Below are 17,959 nucleotides of genomic sequence, written 5' to 3'. Positions count from 1 at the left end.
GGCGCATGTGGCAATAAACATTTTTCCTTTCTCTTTCGTCCTGCCAGAATGCAGTCCTTTGGCAGGAACGATACAAATGTTTTTCAATCCTAAGAAGCTAATGTTATGCAATCATAGAAGATAAGCCGCGCCTTAAATTGTGAGCCCTTCCCGATCTGGCCGTAAGAGCAAGCGAAAGAGAATCGAATAAGGATAATTACCAGATCTGGATGGGCGTTAGTTAATAAGCTCAATACTATTATACAAGTGGTAGATCACCACACATTCAAGAGTTACATTAGGCGCAAAGTGGAAGATCACCACACATTGAAGAATAGTTGTAATGAGTGAAATAGAAAATATTCGTAGATTAATCACTAATGCCCAAAAGAGAGCAAAAATGTGACCCAAATATTTCTAAATTGTAAATCACTAATGTATCATGTAGAAGTAAGACCCTTACCCCTGTGAATGTTTCAAATAAAGTTAAGTTCGATGTTTTACTCCTGATTCTTTAATTAGAATTTCGAAACTCCGGTCTTCAACTTCCCTGCTTGACTCGAAAACGTCTCTCCGTAAAGGAGAAACAAGTAGTATCAAAAAGGACTTTTTGGTTTGGTTCCTTGGATCGAAACAAGTTGCTCTGTAACAGGAGTAACAAGTAGTTCCTTGGGAAAGTAACCTCGCGGTGTGCATTTGCGAAGGACATCTCCCTAACCGGAGAAAGAAGTAGCTCCTGCACCCAGAAAATTAGTGACAGTCCAGCGAGGTCGTCATAACCCGGTTCCTTGGATCGAAAAGGTCTCTCCCTAACAGGAGAAACAAGTAGTTTCGAGGAATCACCAAGCCGGCGTGCATTTGCGAAAAACGTCTCCTCACACGGAGAAATAAGTAGCTCTTACACCCGAAACTCCAGTGACGACTGCGTCGACTTCGTCACAGCTTCCGAAGTATGAAAACAAACCCTATCCCGTCTGTGCGCGTGCAAGAGAAAGATGATAAACGTCAGATAGCCTTATGTGTATTGTCAATATTTTGCGATGTGTACAGGCCGTTTGACGGCTGGCTTGCGATTAAAAATAAAGCCACAACAGTGTTAGTAGAATGCATCGCGTACGTACACTCCCGCAAAGCGAATGTGTTGTGAAGTCATCATCGTCATCAGTAAACTTCAGTCCAACCTGAACCAATCAGATTGCACGGCCCATCGGAGGCTAGTGGGAAGTCTATTTTGTGGATTTTGCGACAACTTGCATCTTTATCACAAGATTGGAATCAACTTATCGAATTTAGATCGAGATTTTACCTTTATGTACCGTCGTCTGATACGTGAAACAAGGCTGCAGCTAAGGGAAATTAAAACTTCCCATCCCAGTGGTGCAATAGTGTGAACCGAAAAGGTTGAATAAATTGAACGTGGAAGTTTTGGAAAAGATTTTCTGCTCGATCGAACGTTTGCATCATTGTTATACTGAAGGGGGGATAGGATTCGTTTGGATCAGGACTAAAGTTAACTGATTCAATTATTGTGCTGTTGATTCACAAGGGTAAGTAGTTTTTACTTGGTTAAAATGTCTAGACGGGTTCCGTTGCCAATAATATCTGGGGTTACAATATCGAATCGATGTAATGGCACAGGATGTGATGATATAGGGGCACAGGGTGCAAGCGATGACGAATTGCTTCGGTGAAAAATCACCTGTAATTGAAGGCTTGCTTGTTCGTATTGCTAATTCGATAGTAGGACCATTGGAAAAGCCAATGTCTCAAAATTAGCCTTATCTCACATAACGTTGCGGTTCAAACTCAGCTATTATATACATATATTTTACTTTGTTGTATCAATAAGATGGAAAGTGAAGACTAGGAGGTATACATAAAAAATGTATCGCACCTGGTTGAATTTGCAATTCCGAACGTAGGGGCATAACGCTGTGATTACATCTTGATACAGGCTCGCGAACTGCGTCGTGTTAGTTGAGTGTTTCTTTTGCCATTATTATAAATTATAGGGTGTGCCAAAATGTAAAATTTATTCAAAATAGTTTCATGTATGTGGAAAACAGCTCTTAATTTTTTTCTATGAATCGGTTCTCACTAATCAAATACTTCGACGTGATACAAAGCAACTCATATTAATAGCTTAATATCATGTCCAATAGAATGAAAAATTACGTTTACAAACATCCCAATAAAAACTCGGCTGAGAACCGTACAGCATAAATCTCCGAGTGGATATCGTTTTTTTGGAATTTTGGTAAATTTTACGAAACCCTTGTCCAAATTTAGGTTTATCCTTCTCAAAATTCTAGAAATAAAAAGAAAAACTGGGCTAGATTGTATTTATTTTATATCGCCCTAATGACCAGAGGCAACGTAGAGAGCCTCGCTTGCGATGAGGTAACGCACATGTTGAGGTGGATGGCATTCCAAAAGGAGTAACACATTTTGATTCGATCAATTTTCAAAAACCGTCTACCACAACGTAAAGCCATAGCAGTCTTACACGGTGGTCGTCCCTTATCGCTTGAAAGGCTTCATTTCTCTGCGAGAATGTAAATATGTAGCATCAGGCTAAGATTGGCAAGACGCTTGCATTGGGACAAGGTGGAAAAGTCAAGAAGGCAGCAACGCGACTGATCAACCTTTCACATCTTTGTACTTCCACAACGAACTATCACTGGACCCGTTTCTTTGTTGTTCCCACACCGGTACGTAGCAGAAAAGGATCACCAGATCAAGATGAGAGTCAATTCAATTAAAGTTAAATCAGAGCGATGAAATTCAACCATATAACAACGATGTGTGGAGCAGCATTGATAACGAAGGAAGCGTGGTCGTCACTGTGTAGATCGGGACATCCACCAGTTGTCATCCGATAGAGTCAACGCTACAAAGTCTAGGTGTGTTTTGGGTTGAACTGTTGGAAGATTGTGAGTCATCCTATAACGGAGTAGAGTTATCGAGTCAGTAAGCAGGAGGTATGCACAAAGCGTGCGGAGAATGATATCGTGTTTACATACACTGTACGTTGCATACATAGTGGTATTCGTTCTGAAGCAGCTGAATCAGAAAGATGTTTTTTATGTCGTGTCGCGTTTGCTATCATTATTGGGTGATTTACTAAGCATATCGACATACTTCTTCGTTTCAATGGTAGTGGAAAGCGAGGATGATACGGAAGTGATGCATAATGCGGTAGTTTATAAGAACCTTGACCTAGAGTAGAATGGGTTTTTATGGATTGGATTTATACAATAAGCTGTGCCGTTTAGTCTGAAACGATGCAGATATGTAGCTGAACACATCCTAGCAAAGGAAAATTCCAGAGAAAAGCCACACGTCTCCAACGAGAGTGCGGGACCGTGGATAAATTATTTATTAGGGTAATTTGATTGAGTGCTATTATTTGGATCAACATGGGTGACCTAATCAAAATTGTTTGGCAGTCAAATTTGGAAATAAATCAGTAGTAGTCCGACCATCATCATAATGTACAACACGACAAGTAATTATTTGTTCAAAATGATGACTGGAACGTGAGGGAAGATCCATTAATTACGTAACGTAAAAATAGGGCATTTTCAACCCCTCCCCCTTTGTCACACTTTTTGTATGAAGCATCAGAAAATTTTGTATGGATCGTCACACTACGATCAATCCCCCCTCCCCCCTCAAAGCGTTACGTAATTTGTGGACGCTCCCTGACTTATAAGAAATCAGCATCTGAAAATATTGACCAATTACACATATTATATGCCTTGAAAGAATATTTTAGGGCCTGTTAAAATATTTACAGTTAAATGTTTGACCGTGCCTAATTAGATTTGAATGATTTATCTCAAATGGGGGAAAGATGAGAACCCCATTTTGAAACAATCAAATAATACACAAAATACTAAAACTCTTTTGCACAACCTACATGTATAATTTAATATGCGCTGAATGTGAAGAGTAACGTACATTATCAAATTTACTTAAATTTTCAACTGTTTATCCAATGTGATTTCGATGGTATCAATGAAAAACAATAACTTATCGATCCTAAGTTTCCATGTTGCCAGTGCGCATGAAAAGCAATTATTTGTTGTTAATATTGATGCTCTGATACCTACTTTTCAGTTGAAAAAAAAAAATAGTTGGATGTTCTTCTTGCCCCGTAGTATATTTGAATCAATCAAAAGTTAAGTTAAGTTTTAGTTAAGTGACATTTATCGGGATTATCGTTCTTTTTGAAATTCGTGTTCTAGTCTATATGTAAAATAAGATGTAACAAAAAAGAACGCTCCTGAGCTATCTTTCACCCTCTCCAGGAGTAACGAAAAATCATCAGATCCCGATGGGATTGGTTATCCCATGATCAAAAACCTCCCTCCTTGAGCAAAAATCCGGTTTCTGGAGTTGATCAACCAAGCATGGTCTGATCAAATCTTTCCGGACGAGTGGCGGAAAGTTTCATTGTACCCATCCCTAAGAACAACATTTCCTCTCGAGATGTCACAAAGCACCGGCAAATTTCACTAACCTCTTGTGTCTCCAAGAGGTTAGTGAATTATCGGGTCAGGGACAAATTAGAAGCCGATGGTCGGTTAGGCTTCCGGCAACACGCGTTCCGTCCGGGATACGGCACGGGAACATACTTCGCATACCTGGGGGATGTACTTCAGAACGCCTACAACGACGGCAAGCACGTGGATTTAGTTTCTTTGAATATTTCCAAGGCCTTCAACAGGACTTGGATCCCATATGTCCTCCAGCAGCTGAAATAGTGGGGATTTTCCGGCAACCTCCTTGCTCCTCCTCCGGAATTTTCTCACATTGGTAATCAAAGCTCAAGGACCTTTCCAGAGAAAACAAGAGTTCCACAGGGATCCGTTCTAGCCGTCACATTGTTACCTCCCAGCCAACATATATATATATCTATGTGTATGTCGACGACATTCTGCTGGTTGTCTTTGGGACACGCCGTCCTCCGTTGGACCAACTCGGTGGGCTTTACTATGACAGCCAGCGTCGACACGTCGGCAGGTGGAGACATCAGCTGTTAAGTTGGGGGACCAGCCCATCCTCAACAAAAAAAATGTGAAAGTTCTCGGAGTCTCCATTGACCGAAGCCTCTCGTTCCTACCGCACTTCCGCGAAGTTAAAGTAAGTTGTCGGACCAGAGTCAACCTGGTTCGGACCTTGTGTAAGCCTCATCGAACCAACAACAGGAGGCTCCGGTTAAAGATCGGGGAGGCTATCATTGATAGCCGCCTATTCTATGGCCTGGAACTGACCTGTATCGCCCACCGTAACCTTGTCGAAACTCTGTCACCGACTTTGAATTCCTACGTTCGTGCCGCCTTAGGACAGTTACCCTCAACACCAGCCGAGTCTGCCTGTACCGAGGCAGACATCTTGCCTTTTTGCCACCGTGCGCTGGCGGCCATCTGCCGATAAGCCACCTCTTTCGCCGCAGCCACCTCCTGAGAATATAGAATCCCTCTCCTCACTGAAGGGGACTGGATTCTGTGCACAATTGACGGCGTCTGTCTCTCCCCAGTGGCGCGAGTCCACTGGCATGGAGCGAGGAGCTGGCACTCTTCAACAGCCACTATAAATAGCAACTTCCGCCGGGGTGGCTTTTAGAAGGTCGGTGGCCGAGCCAACCACGGATACAGGTTTACGGGAGTCGGTTTCAGGCCGTGGAGTCGACATTGGGGTCACCGGGATTGGTTTCACTGTATCTAACAGCTTCCCGGATATGTGCAGCATTTTTTCGGCCGAAGCAGCGGCGGCACTAATTCGGCAATCACCATCACGGCCGATTTCCTTGCCGGAGTCGGATATCAGAGCCAGCGTTTTAGGTAAGCCATCTCTTTAGGTGACGTAGAAACCTGGATAAAGAAAGCCGTACTAAAAAACTGGGAAAGGTCCAGAATTGTCACAACTTCCGGATACGTTCGGAAAATTAAGGGGACCACATCGGCATGGACAGACCTACCTAACTTTAAAGAACAGCAAATAATCTCCCGGCTTAGGACCGGACACACGCGACGGGAGCAAAACTGCGACGGGAGCTCCTTTCATACAACCTACGACGTCTGCGATGTTCGCAACACCGTGGAAGATTATGTTTGTCGATGCCCCAAATATCAGGCTCTAAGGGATACCATTTAGCATTAGGAATGCGCCATCCGACGACGCTGCCAGCACCGCTGCCCTCATTTCTTTCTTAAAAGATGTGGGCCTATACAAACTAATTTCTAAAATTTCAACAACACGAGGCTTTCGGGCTTTCCTTGGTTACCCAAAGGCTATAAGTCCCCACCTCACCCCCCTTCAGTGACCGGGCAGCCTGGGAACCTCAACCTGGGTTCTAAGTTCCTCGCAACATAAAGCACCGATTCCAACAAGGTCAGGGGGGGGGGGCTCGCTCTTCCCTAATTCCAGTACTGTCGCTTCATCTGCATGGAAATTCCTTCAAATAAAATTCCTTCAAATAAAATTCCTTCGAGAAACTATTCTGAAGCATATTCGGAAATTTGTTTTAGAATCTTGTTGAATAATTCTTTGCTAATTATTTTTGGAATTGTTCGACAATACCTTTACGAATTCCTATCGAAATCCTTCACAAATTTCTTTTATTTTTTTCGAAAATCCCTTCAGTAATTCTTTTGAGAATTCGTCTTGGAAATTCTTCCAGGAATGCTTTAGAAATTACCCTAATAATTCCTATGGATACTCTTCTAGTGGTTTCTTTGTCCTCCGGAAATTTCTTTAAAATTTTATCCAGAAATTCCTTCATAAGTTCCTCCATGAATTAATTTAAAAATTCGTTAAATTAAATATTTCATACATTTTTAAGAAAATTCTCTCATTTTTAAGGAAATTACGAAGCAATTCTTCCAGAATAAATTCCTAGTTTTCTCCAGGAATTGCCCCGGGATTTTGCGGCAAACCGTGTTATGCGGCAAACCGGGTGTAACAGCATGGGTACGATTTTCAACAGACGTAGTCTATTTATTTGTTTGTTTTGTGAACATTGTTGGTCGAACATTTGATAATGTGACAGAATTGTACCGTCTGCAGGGCTGGTAGCGACCAATGCCGCTCAAAATAGTGACTTTAGTGACCAAAGCTGACGAAAAAAGGGACCAAATAGTGACTTTCAGTTGCAGAAAAAGTGACCAAATAGTGACTTTTAGTTTCAGTTGCAAGTTGTTACTAAGTAAAAATGTATAGGCCGCTCTTTTTTTATCCCACGGAAACTAAATATCAGTCAGTCAGTCAAAAGCAGGATTACTCAAAATTATTAGTAGTCCTGCTAGCAAATCACTATATAGCTAGGTTATCACTTATAAGACCTGTGTTTCTTTCCCGAAAATGATTTCTTGGCAAAAATGCGTGAAGGAATATTCTCTTCTCGTGAGAATGAGTGGAAATTACGATCATTGGATTAGCTGAACACCTACTTTAGAAAGATGTAGATTTGTCATATATGCCATGGAATTTTTTGGAATTGTTGGTGGAAAAGAAACAACAGTACAGATCGTTTTGGTAGAAAACGAAACAACGAGCCTGGCATTTAACGCTCGACCTCCTGCTTATAATGTAGGACCACAGAGAAACAGACGTCTCACTTAGAACAAAATGCAATCAAAATCATCGTCACGAAAACATTACCGCTCAATGCTAAAAGCACTGAGGTGGACAAGCGGCAACCAGGTGGCGGTAGTGAGCAAACGTCAAACACAAGCAAAATCGATTGAAGCGCCATCGGTGGCCGATCGACCACCTATAAAAAATTGAATCCACCGTTAAAAAGATGAACGGTGATACATGCGTAGAGTGAGACGTCTGTTTCTCTGTGGTAGGACCTTCGGGCTCGACTTATTCGAAAGTTATCAAAAGATAACAAATCTAACAAAATCTAAAAAAAAATCACAATTTTTCATATTTGAATCTTTTACATTTATGCCATTTAAAATGTATAAATTATCATCATAATATATTTTGGAAAATTCTAAAATATTGATCGAAGTGGATGTTGGGAGAAAAAACGGCTTTTTCTCATGTTCTTGCAGCAAAACTACTATGGGGATTCCTTACATATTTAATGTACCTCCCCTCAATTCGATTGCAGTACAATCATAGATGCAAATATCATTATTTAGATTTAAAAATAATTATTTTTATTCTACCAAAATATCACGCGCTGCTGTCAAAAGTCGAATTTGAAAATATTCGGAGGGTATTGTTCCTTCTCCAAGAACTTGCTCGGGCAACAATTAAAAATCCAAATATCCTGAAATTGTAATGGAATGTAGGAATTTTTATCAGTAAAAACAATTTAGCATACTGATGGCTTTGTGCTGTGAAAAAATGATAGCATTTGGTCATTGTTGGGAGGAGTTGTTAAAATTTTTCGTAGCCGCTAAAAAAATCTTCAGGAGGGACAAAACACAGTAAATAATAGAGTAAATAAAATTGTCAATCCAAAAAATAACTCGCCACATAACGATCATTTGTCTAGAGGATTTATTAGAAAAATACGCTAGTCTCCCAAGGGGCAAGTCTGTCAAGGAATCAAGTCTCCCCACCTTCCCTTTCTGTAGAAAGTCTGATAGTTAAAAACAACCAAATAGTCAGATCTCCTGTTTGCATTGCCTTATACCAATTCATGAATTCTGACGTAAAACACCTTCAATTAGCTACTGGTGTAATGCCAATAAGAGCAGCGAGTAAAATGGCTGGCGAAGTTTCAGAGCAATCAGAGTTTTCCCAAGATCCGTAATTTCATTTCCGCCATGAACAAAGCATCATCCGACGGATACATAAAGCTTCATTTATCAATCTTAGTCAATAGTTTCAAAATAGTCAAAATAGTGACTTTTTGCGAGAAAAAGTGACTTAAGGTCGAAAAAAGAGACTTTTTAGTGACTTGCCCGAAAAAAGTGACCAAGTCACTAAAAAGTGACCTGCTACCAGGCCTGGACCGTCTGAAACGTGAGTAAAAATGGTATCTTGGCTTAGAAACCTCGCAGTTAATAACTCAAGCTCTATCTGGTAAAAGGGCGAATGTCGCAAGAGAGAATTCTCTTCGTCGACTTGAGGGGTGAATAAAAGTGACAAGCAGAGGACTTCTTTGCAGTTTATCACCTCAGAATGCAAGTTCGCATTGTTTTCTATCGTTCTGAGGTGATAAACCACAAAGAAATCAGCTGCTTGTCACTTTTATTTAAAAGAGGGGAAGTTGACGAAGAGAATCCTCTCTTGCGACATTCGCCCTTATTCCAGATAGAGCTTGAACTGTGGAAGTGCTCAATGAACACGAAGCTGCGAGGCGGCTCTGTCCCAGTGTGGGGATGTAATGCCAATAAGAAGAAGAAGATAATGTTAGTCGTGAAATACGAAAGAGCGTCATCTATAGATCCCGTAATCCAGGAGAAACAGCGGCCAAAAAAGATCACTTCCGCACCAAATGTATAATGTACAGAACGCTTATAAGACCGGTGGTCGTTTACGGACATGAGATTTGGATCATGCTCGAGAGCTTGCAAGCGGTCAGAATAGTCGAGGGACGCGTCTTTAAAAGCATCTTTGACGGTGCACGTAAAAAAATAACCTTATATGTTATGGCAAAAAACCATTCGAAAATACTTATACTCTTCATTATGCCACCTAATGAATGATCCCATATCAAAAAGCTAATAACATTAATAAGTTAATGAAAAGTATAAGTTTCCGAATGTATGTGACTAATGCGATGTATAAGTTTTTTCTTATACATGTCATTAAGCGCCTGCTTAGGCAAAAAAGTATTAGAAATATTAATAATAAACAACATTATTTTTTTTTACGTGTGTGCAAAAGAACGGACTGTTTTTTTAGCAAGAGTATTAAACGGAAATCAGCAAACAGATACCTGCACGGAAGAAAAAAAATACTCAACGTTGAGTTTTTTTTAACTTACTTTTGAGTTATTTTTCTCTTCTCTTTCATCCACTCTTTCTTCAGTTGTCAAAAACAAAAAAGCGAAACAATCCAACGACGCCAATTGAATACGGGAAGCCAACTTTGAGTTTATTGCCTAAACTCAAAATTGAGTGAATTAAACCTCCAGCTGGGTAAATAAATTTTCCGTTGGGTACTTTTTCAACATGGGAGTAAAGGCAAACTACTTCGACCCCATTTATTCAATTTTGGCTTCCCGTACGACGGATGTTCGATTTTATCACGTTTTCGACCCGATTTTGTCACCCCAAAAAAATTTGAAAATTTTAGTCGTTCGTTTTATTTTTGTAAATAATACCGCAAACAACAATGATTTTCATGAAATAACTTTCACCCCCTGTGGTTTATTATAAAATTATTTCTTAGTACCTGTCAAAGATTTTTAAACCTTTTCGACAATAAATAATCACGTATTTAACCTTTTCAAGGCATAAACTGATTCATATTTTTGTGAAATAAATTAAATTGGGATATTACTGTATTGGGCAGTTCATTTCTTCCGTGTGAGAAGGTTTACTCAGGTAGTGTGGGGATGGGCTTACCCACCCGACTCGAACCAAAACGCCTTTGCCGTCCGTACCCCCGGCTGTTGAGAACGCAGGATGTCCATTCAACATCTATTTTCAGTTTCCCTTTTTTCCCGGTTGGAGGAACTGATACTAAAATATCATAAAAGCGGATCTAAGCAAGAAATCAGCTAATTTTTATGTATGTTTTTTTGGAGGGAGGACTAGGAAGCTCTTAGACCCATTCCATCAATCTCAGTTTGGTCACATGCGGAATAGAAAAAAAAATAGAATCCACAATACTTTGTTTGTGGATTCTAAGGCTCTGTCTCATTTCCCGAATCAAATTTAATTTTACTTAAAACTGACAGTTCGAAAATTTGAAATTCAGCCAGCCATAAGAATGGCTGCGTGCTACCCAGCAATTCCAATAAGACATCGATCAATAATGATTCGATATCTGTCAAAAGTAATCCTGCTCATCCAGCAGGGTTATTCGATAATTATTGAACTGTCACTTTTAAGTTTAATTTAAGTTTAATTATCCAATTGAGACAGACCCTAAGGGTGAAGCCAGAGTGAACGCAACGGCACGATGCGACGCTACACTCAGAAATAGAATAATCCTAGAAAACGGATTGGTTTTTATATTTTTGAAGTTTATTCTAAGCTTTGTTTAAATAGTATACCTTTCAGATTTACCATTTAATCTATTGCTGAATTCGGCACAACTATTCCACTGTAGTTTGTGATCTGTGATCATATTTTTCCCTACCAGCTCAAAAAAAAACTGTTATATATACGTATACGCGACAAGGCAATTTGACAGTTCATTGATAATAATTGTTAGTCCTTTGCGTCAGGCGCGTCGTGTCGCATCGCACGTCGCGTTTACTCTGGCAGGCACCTAATTCTAGAACAGAGAATCTCCAAAAATGAGCCAGCCTAGGGCTGCAAGTCTCTTTAATAAAGACAATCAATCAATTAATTCAAGAAATTCCTATATAATAAAAAAAGCAGAAAGGTAATTTCTTCTTGCAGTGACTGCTCAAAAAACACTTTATTAAATCGATCTTATCTAGGGCGATAAAATTTTGAATTTTCAGAATTATGTTTTTCTATATTGTTATTTTTCACCATATTTAAAGTTTGAACGTTTTCTCCCAATATTGCAATATTAGAATTTTCAAAGTTATACAACTTATTCTTAATTTGCCATGTAAAAAATCAGAGAAATTTCTGGCCCAAGGGAAAAAATAGATGTAATATAATCCATGGGATAGAGCAATATAATCCACCTAACCAAATCAAAAAACATCGACATGATATTTTACAAATAATACTTAGCTTAGAAAACGATCAAAACTTAAATTTCGGTCAAAAAAGTTCTTTTTAATTAACTCAATTAACTCACAGACACAATGAAATGTCCGTCCAAAATACGGTTGACCTTACAGGTCAGGAGGACTATTCTTGCTTGCCTTTTAGCTATCACTATTATTTTGAACTTAATTTGTAAAAAAAGTCACAGCCTTATAATTCAGAAACTTTTAGAAATGCAATGCGGAAATCGATTAGAGAGAATAGATTTTAAATGTAACTAACATAGCAATGAATCGTGTTGAGTCAGTAACAACTTCAGAAACCATAAAATACTCACGTTGCTTAAAAATCCTATATGTAATGACACAAAATGTATAAAATAGATTTTCCCAAAGTGGTGGGTAGCGACCCCCCGCCTGTGAAAATCTTATGGAAGGTGGTCGCGACCCCTAAATTTTGGAAAGCTATGGTATATAAAGTATGTATTACAGAAAGGTAATTTTTTTTTTGTTGCCAGACATATTATTTTTAAATGATAGTTATTTAAGACATTACAAGAGAAAAATAGTTCATAACTTTGGTAATGAATGTTTATGATTTGATCGATCAGTTGGCACGCAGACACCATTCTGGTCGGACGCGTTTTTCACTTCTTTCGTCTCATTTGCAGTCTGTTGAAAATGAATGATGTACGTAAAAACACACTTGTTATAGATTTTAGTGTACCAAATCGTTCTTCGCATCTTCGCATCTTCCATATGAAACTTCAAAAAAATCTAATAAATTGAACATCATCGTATCTTGCTGAAATTTTGCTAAATTGTTCATCATTCGATGGATTACCGTGAAGCGATTTAGTTTGATCGAAACATTGTTTAGTTTTGTGCATTCAGATCATGTAAATTCCGATGCTCAAAAGCGGTACTGACCCACCTTACCCTACGAGGCTCAACTACGAATACAAACGCTTAAATAAAACCTTTGATTACCAATACGAGCAGGGAATTAAATTTAGGCTCTGATCTAGAATCTGAAGCAACGCAAGGACAAAGGATTCCCTTTTTGTCTTATTGTTCTGTGTAATACGAAGCTATGGCCATCCGGAAGATGCTCCCTGACGAATCACAACTCGAGCACGACGCTACGCTACACCATACCGTTAATGACGTTCAATACCCGGATGAGCAGCTGTAATACCTCGAACCTAAATCCCAACCTAGTCCGTCCTGAAATTACGCAATCTAACCTTGAGTCGCCACGAGCATCTTGGTCTATACCCTTTCCCCTTAACTGTTGATAATAAAATGATATCGATTGTAAATATCATAAAGTCTCGGCTCCGTTAAGTTTCATGTACGCCTGAGCCTGTCAAATAAACGCAATTAAAAAAAAGGAGAAAGGATTATCTTTGTATTCTACGGATTATATACACGACATATACTACGACACAACACGATATCTATAGTCTGTTGTCTATCTAGTTTGCTAGCATTTCCTCAAACGAAGTGTTCTCTGCCGATCACACCTCACTTGCCGCAAATGTCTTCTACATAATGATATCATAAAACGCGTAGAGCTATGAAAAAATATTTACGAGATCTTCTCCGGGAAGACGCTTTGCAGTTTAAATGAAATACAAAGACGTATCATTTGTCAGTAACTGACCTCTGGTTGTTCTATGAGCAACCTGTTCATCATTTGATCCAGCTAGCGATGACATTTGACCGAAAGTGCTTACATATGATTCAAAATGTATTCTATGATTATTCCCAATCAAATAATAAAGTAATTACTTCATCTTATTTTCCTTTTTTTTTACAGAAAACTGTATGTTTTTATGATCTCATCTCACTCCGAGTAAAACCAACCAAACCATGGAAACCAACGAAACGTATTTTCCGTACTATGGCCCCGATCGGAATTCATGTTTGGTGTTGAACAAAACCAAAATTCTCCTGAATCTTTACGAAGGCATCCCGGAAACCCTGCTACTGAACGTCATTGCGTGGGCCTTTCTAATATTGCTTTTTACACTTTTGCGTCAGCAAGCATGGGACTATGGGCGCCTGGCGCTGGTCAACAGCCACGGGGAGAATAAACGATGGACCCAGGTGTTCTATGCCCATGGAAACATTAGTGGTCCCGGCGGGATGGAAGCAAGCAATCCCAGCATAAACATCGATCGAGGATTCTTCTCTTGGATCATAGCCACCTGGAGGCTAACCCGAGAGCAAATTCTCACCCATAGTGGACCGGACGCGGTGCATTATTTGTCCTTTCAGCGACATCTGATGACAGTGATGGCAATCATCACTTTCATCTCTATAACGATCATTCTGCCGATCAACTTCTCCGGAACGCTCAGTGGAGATAAGAACTCGTTCGGCCACACGACCATTTCCAATCTGGATCCCAATTCAGGTTCAATGTGGGCCCACGTTCTGTTTGCGATCGCATACGTTCCTATGGTGGTCCTGATTATGAGAAGAGCATCCGGCCGCAATGCCTTCAAAACGGCCCCAACCAGGACGCTGATGGTGATGAACATAGCACCGGCTGATTGTGAAAAACGCGATATCAAAACGTACCTGGAGCAGCTTTTTCCGGAAGTAAAGATTGATGATATTCAACTGGCTTACAATATCAGTAGTTTGATCAAGGCAGCCGAAGAGTACGAAAGAATAGCGGACGCAAGAATCTACTGTGAGGTGCACCGGAATCGGGATCGAGAACCAATAGAGGCCAGAACTTCCTGTTGTACCTGCAAAACTGTGGATGCACTGGAATACTACAAGGAAGAGGAAGCTCGACTGGCGGGTTTGTAGCATAAAATATAATTTTAAAAATCAATTCTTAACCTTTTTTTCGCACCTTTGCAGGTCAAGTTTCTCGACTAAGAGCTTCGGCTTTGAACGAACCACTAGGAATCGCTTTTGTCACGTTGAATTCGGCTCAAGAAGCGCAACACGTTATTCTTCACTTCAAACCGGGAACCTATCACAACTGGGATCTGGCGTACGCTCCAGCCCCGTCAGACATTTTTTGGGAGAACTTAAACATCGATACCGCCCAATGGTATTTCAAATGGATCGCCGTAAATCTGGTGCTTTTCCTGTTTCTGTTTTTCCTGACAACTCCAGTGATTATTGTAAACCAACTGGACACACTTTCATTGACTAAGAACACGACGTCTCAAATCAGTAAGATCAGTCCACTGGTGTCGGAATTTCTGCCCACGTTACTGCTGTGGTCCATGTCTGCGCTGATGCCCGTAATTGTGGCCTATTCCGACACGTGGCTTTCGCATTGGACCCGATCCAGGCAAAATTATGTGATCATGACTAAAACGTTCGGATACCTGTTGTTCATGATCCTGATCCTGCCCTCTCTCGGTCTAACCAGCGCCGAAGCGTTTCTTCAGTGGACCATCCACTACAACGAAACCTACAGATGGGAGTGCATCTTCTTGCCAGACAAAGGTGCGTTTTTCGTTAACTATATTATAACTGCGGCGTTTATCGGTACTGCTCTGGAGTTGATTCGATTCCCGGATTTGATATGCTACATCTGGAAACTGGCAACGGCTAAGTCCCGTGCTGAAACACCGTATATCAGGAAGTCTATTCTCATCACTTTCCCGTTCGGGATTCACTACGCCTGGATGGTGATGGTTTTCACAATGAGCACCGTCTACAGCCTGGCATGTCCACTGATCATGCCTTTCGCCATGGTCTACATCTTGCTGAAACACTTCGTAGACAAACATAATCTGTTTTTCGCATTCGCACCTTCGAATATGATCAGTCAGGGTAGTGGTGGGAAAATCCACAGCACTGCGGTTACAATGACGAAGGTTTCCGTGGTGCTGCTGCTGTCGATAATGGCAGCGTTGGCGTGGGTTCGATCAGGTGCCCTAGAAATGCGAGCACTGATTTTGGTGCTGGCTCTGTGTGTAACATTGGTCATGTTCACGTTCATGTCCCCGATCAAAAAGTGCACCACCAAGCCGTTGAGTATCGTAGAGACGGAGGGACCCGCCCCAGTCTACGTAGCTGATGTACTGATTAACCGAAGGATGGTATCCGACAGCCCGTCACATCTAAGTTACGGCTCCGATACGACGATGGATATAGTGATGAACGATGCCGGCAGGAGTGTGACGGCTTAGAAAGGTAGACCCCAGCTTAGTATACTCAACAAACGTTTGCTGCAACTAATTTACGGCTTGACCCAGTCAGTGCTTTCTATCGTTCGTCCATTGCTTGGACATCGCTTCGTCGAATACTTTGTGATTCTGTTAGAAATTGTATTTTACGAGAAGTAACATATTTTATTTAGTATTAATCGTAAATTATTTGTAATATTTTTATCACTATGTATACTGTTTGTTTCTGAACGTTTGATTAAACTGATGATAAGCAGGAGTGAGACGCTTCACCAAAAAATCGTTCTTGTTTTCAAGAAACCGCGTTATAAAGTTCAGTTGGTCCTTATCAATCGCAGTATTTAGAGACCAGAAGCCCTACAGAGAGCTAGTGATATTGTCCGTATCTTTTCTATTCAAAATAGTGAATTTAAATCACAAATAACATAGTCTGGAAAATAATCTTTCTAGAATCTAGCGGATTGGTGAAATACACCGCCTTAGCAGCGTAATATGATTAGTATCATCCGGTTAGAGTTCTTGAAATTTTGTATAAACCAATTTGCTGGTAAAACAAACGAGACATTATAGCTAATAATGAAGAGAATAATGAAATTAAAAAGCGACAATTCGTAAAGGCTAAAAATTTACTAACACAATGAACTGCACTTACTAATCCGTAAAAGACACGAAAGCAAACATTCACAAACAATTAAACACTTGAACCAAGGGACTGTGAAATTTACAGAATTATGTTGGAAATAATAATAGTAAATAAATATATATTTTTGGGTGAACAACACTATTTCTTTTAGTATATTAATTTAACAATAGAGCTCCGAAACCGCGAGGATGTGAGAACATTAGCACAACAGATTATAGGTTGAAGGTAAGTTCTGCTTTTTGGCAATGTAGATAACTCTCGATAAACATATATCGCTCGATAAACAAATTAGGGGAACTGTTCCATTTTCCATCTCACTGAACATATATTCATCTCATCGCAAAACAGAGAAATACAGCACCAATCATGCCATTTCTTTTTGCTAACATGTATGCTCTCTAGGCTGATTTACAGTTCGGAAAACGTTTCCCGGGATTTTGTCTCCTATGTAATTTAAATGGGTGCGGGATTTGCGTTTCCCGTGACAGGAGAAGGAGTACACGAAAAAATAATTTCTCGAAGTGTAAACCCATTCGCGGGAAAAGTGTATAGTTGAAAATCCCATGTGTAGAGATGCAATTCCCGCGGGGAAACGATTCCGTTTGAATTTATTCCGCACGGGAAATGCGTAATCTCGGGAACGGAAATTAATTACGGAAAGATCCTAGTGATAAGTGGGTAGTGAAAAATGATAAATGTGAGAAGTGTGAAGAGGAAACTGAGTAATGAGAAGCGAGAAATGAGAAGTGAACAGTGAGCAAGGAGTAGTGAGAAGTGAGCAGTGATAATAAGAAATAAGAAGTGTAAGCCCAAGTCCTGGTGTCAGGTGGGATACAAAACAGACGTGACACGATGGCCCTCCGACGAGACAGAAGGTTTGCGCAGGCCCAATAATCCGCCTGGAAAACCAATAATTACGAACAATATAAGAGATAATACGACTCGATATAATCGGCAAAGACCTTGGCGACGAATAAAGGATTACGATTGGAACATGGTTTCGCTAGGTTTTGCAGTTTGCGATAAGATGATCTACGATGAATTAAATCCCCGCAACTTCGACGTCGTGGCGCTGCAGGACAGAAAGTGTGGAAAAGCGGGCATCGAGCGGCTACCTTCTACCAACGAGCTGAGAACCGGCTTCATAGTGCTGGGTAAGATGCGCCAACGTGTGATTGGGTGGCAGCCAATCAACGCAAGGATGTGCAAGCTGAGGATAAAAGGCCGTTTCTTCAACTATAGCATCATCAACGTGCACTGCCCCCACAAAGGGAGACCCGACGACGAGAAAGAAGCGTTCTACGCACAGCTGGAGCAGACATACGATGGATGCCCACTGCGGGA

The 17,959-nt window shown here is 40.4% G+C and overlaps 2 protein-coding genes across 4 annotated transcripts in view; one reads left to right on the top strand and one right to left on the bottom strand.

Annotated features, from left to right (window-relative positions):
- LOC134226365 (translin-associated protein X) overlaps positions 1-17,959 on the bottom strand; it is a 50,640-nt gene that overhangs the window by 19,144 nt on the left and 13,537 nt on the right. The window lies entirely within an intron of this gene.
- LOC134226351 (calcium permeable stress-gated cation channel 1) lies at positions 1,144-16,755 on the top strand. Of its 3 annotated transcripts, none has more exons than XM_062707077.1 (3): positions 1,144-1,526; positions 13,629-14,624; positions 14,687-16,755. In XM_062707077.1, exons 2-3 carry the CDS (start codon positions 13,682-13,684, stop codon positions 15,973-15,975), a joined length of 2,232 nt encoding a protein of 743 aa, XP_062563061.1. In that variant the 5' UTR covers positions 1,144-1,526; positions 13,629-13,681; the 3' UTR covers positions 15,976-16,755. The 3 variants fall into 3 exon arrangements, with proteins under 3 accessions (XP_062563061.1, XP_062563079.1, XP_062563070.1); XM_062707095.1 differs by lacking the exon at positions 1,144-1,526 and adding an exon at positions 2,567-2,882; XM_062707086.1 differs by lacking the exon at positions 1,144-1,526 and adding an exon at positions 2,567-2,960.

This window comes from Armigeres subalbatus, chromosome 1 (genome assembly GCF_024139115.2).
Source record: "Armigeres subalbatus isolate Guangzhou_Male chromosome 1, GZ_Asu_2, whole genome shotgun sequence".
Lineage (NCBI taxonomy): Eukaryota > Metazoa > Arthropoda > Insecta > Diptera > Culicidae > Armigeres > Armigeres subalbatus.
Note: the sequence above shows the minus strand (reverse complement) of the source record. Positions and strands in the feature narration are given on the sequence as shown.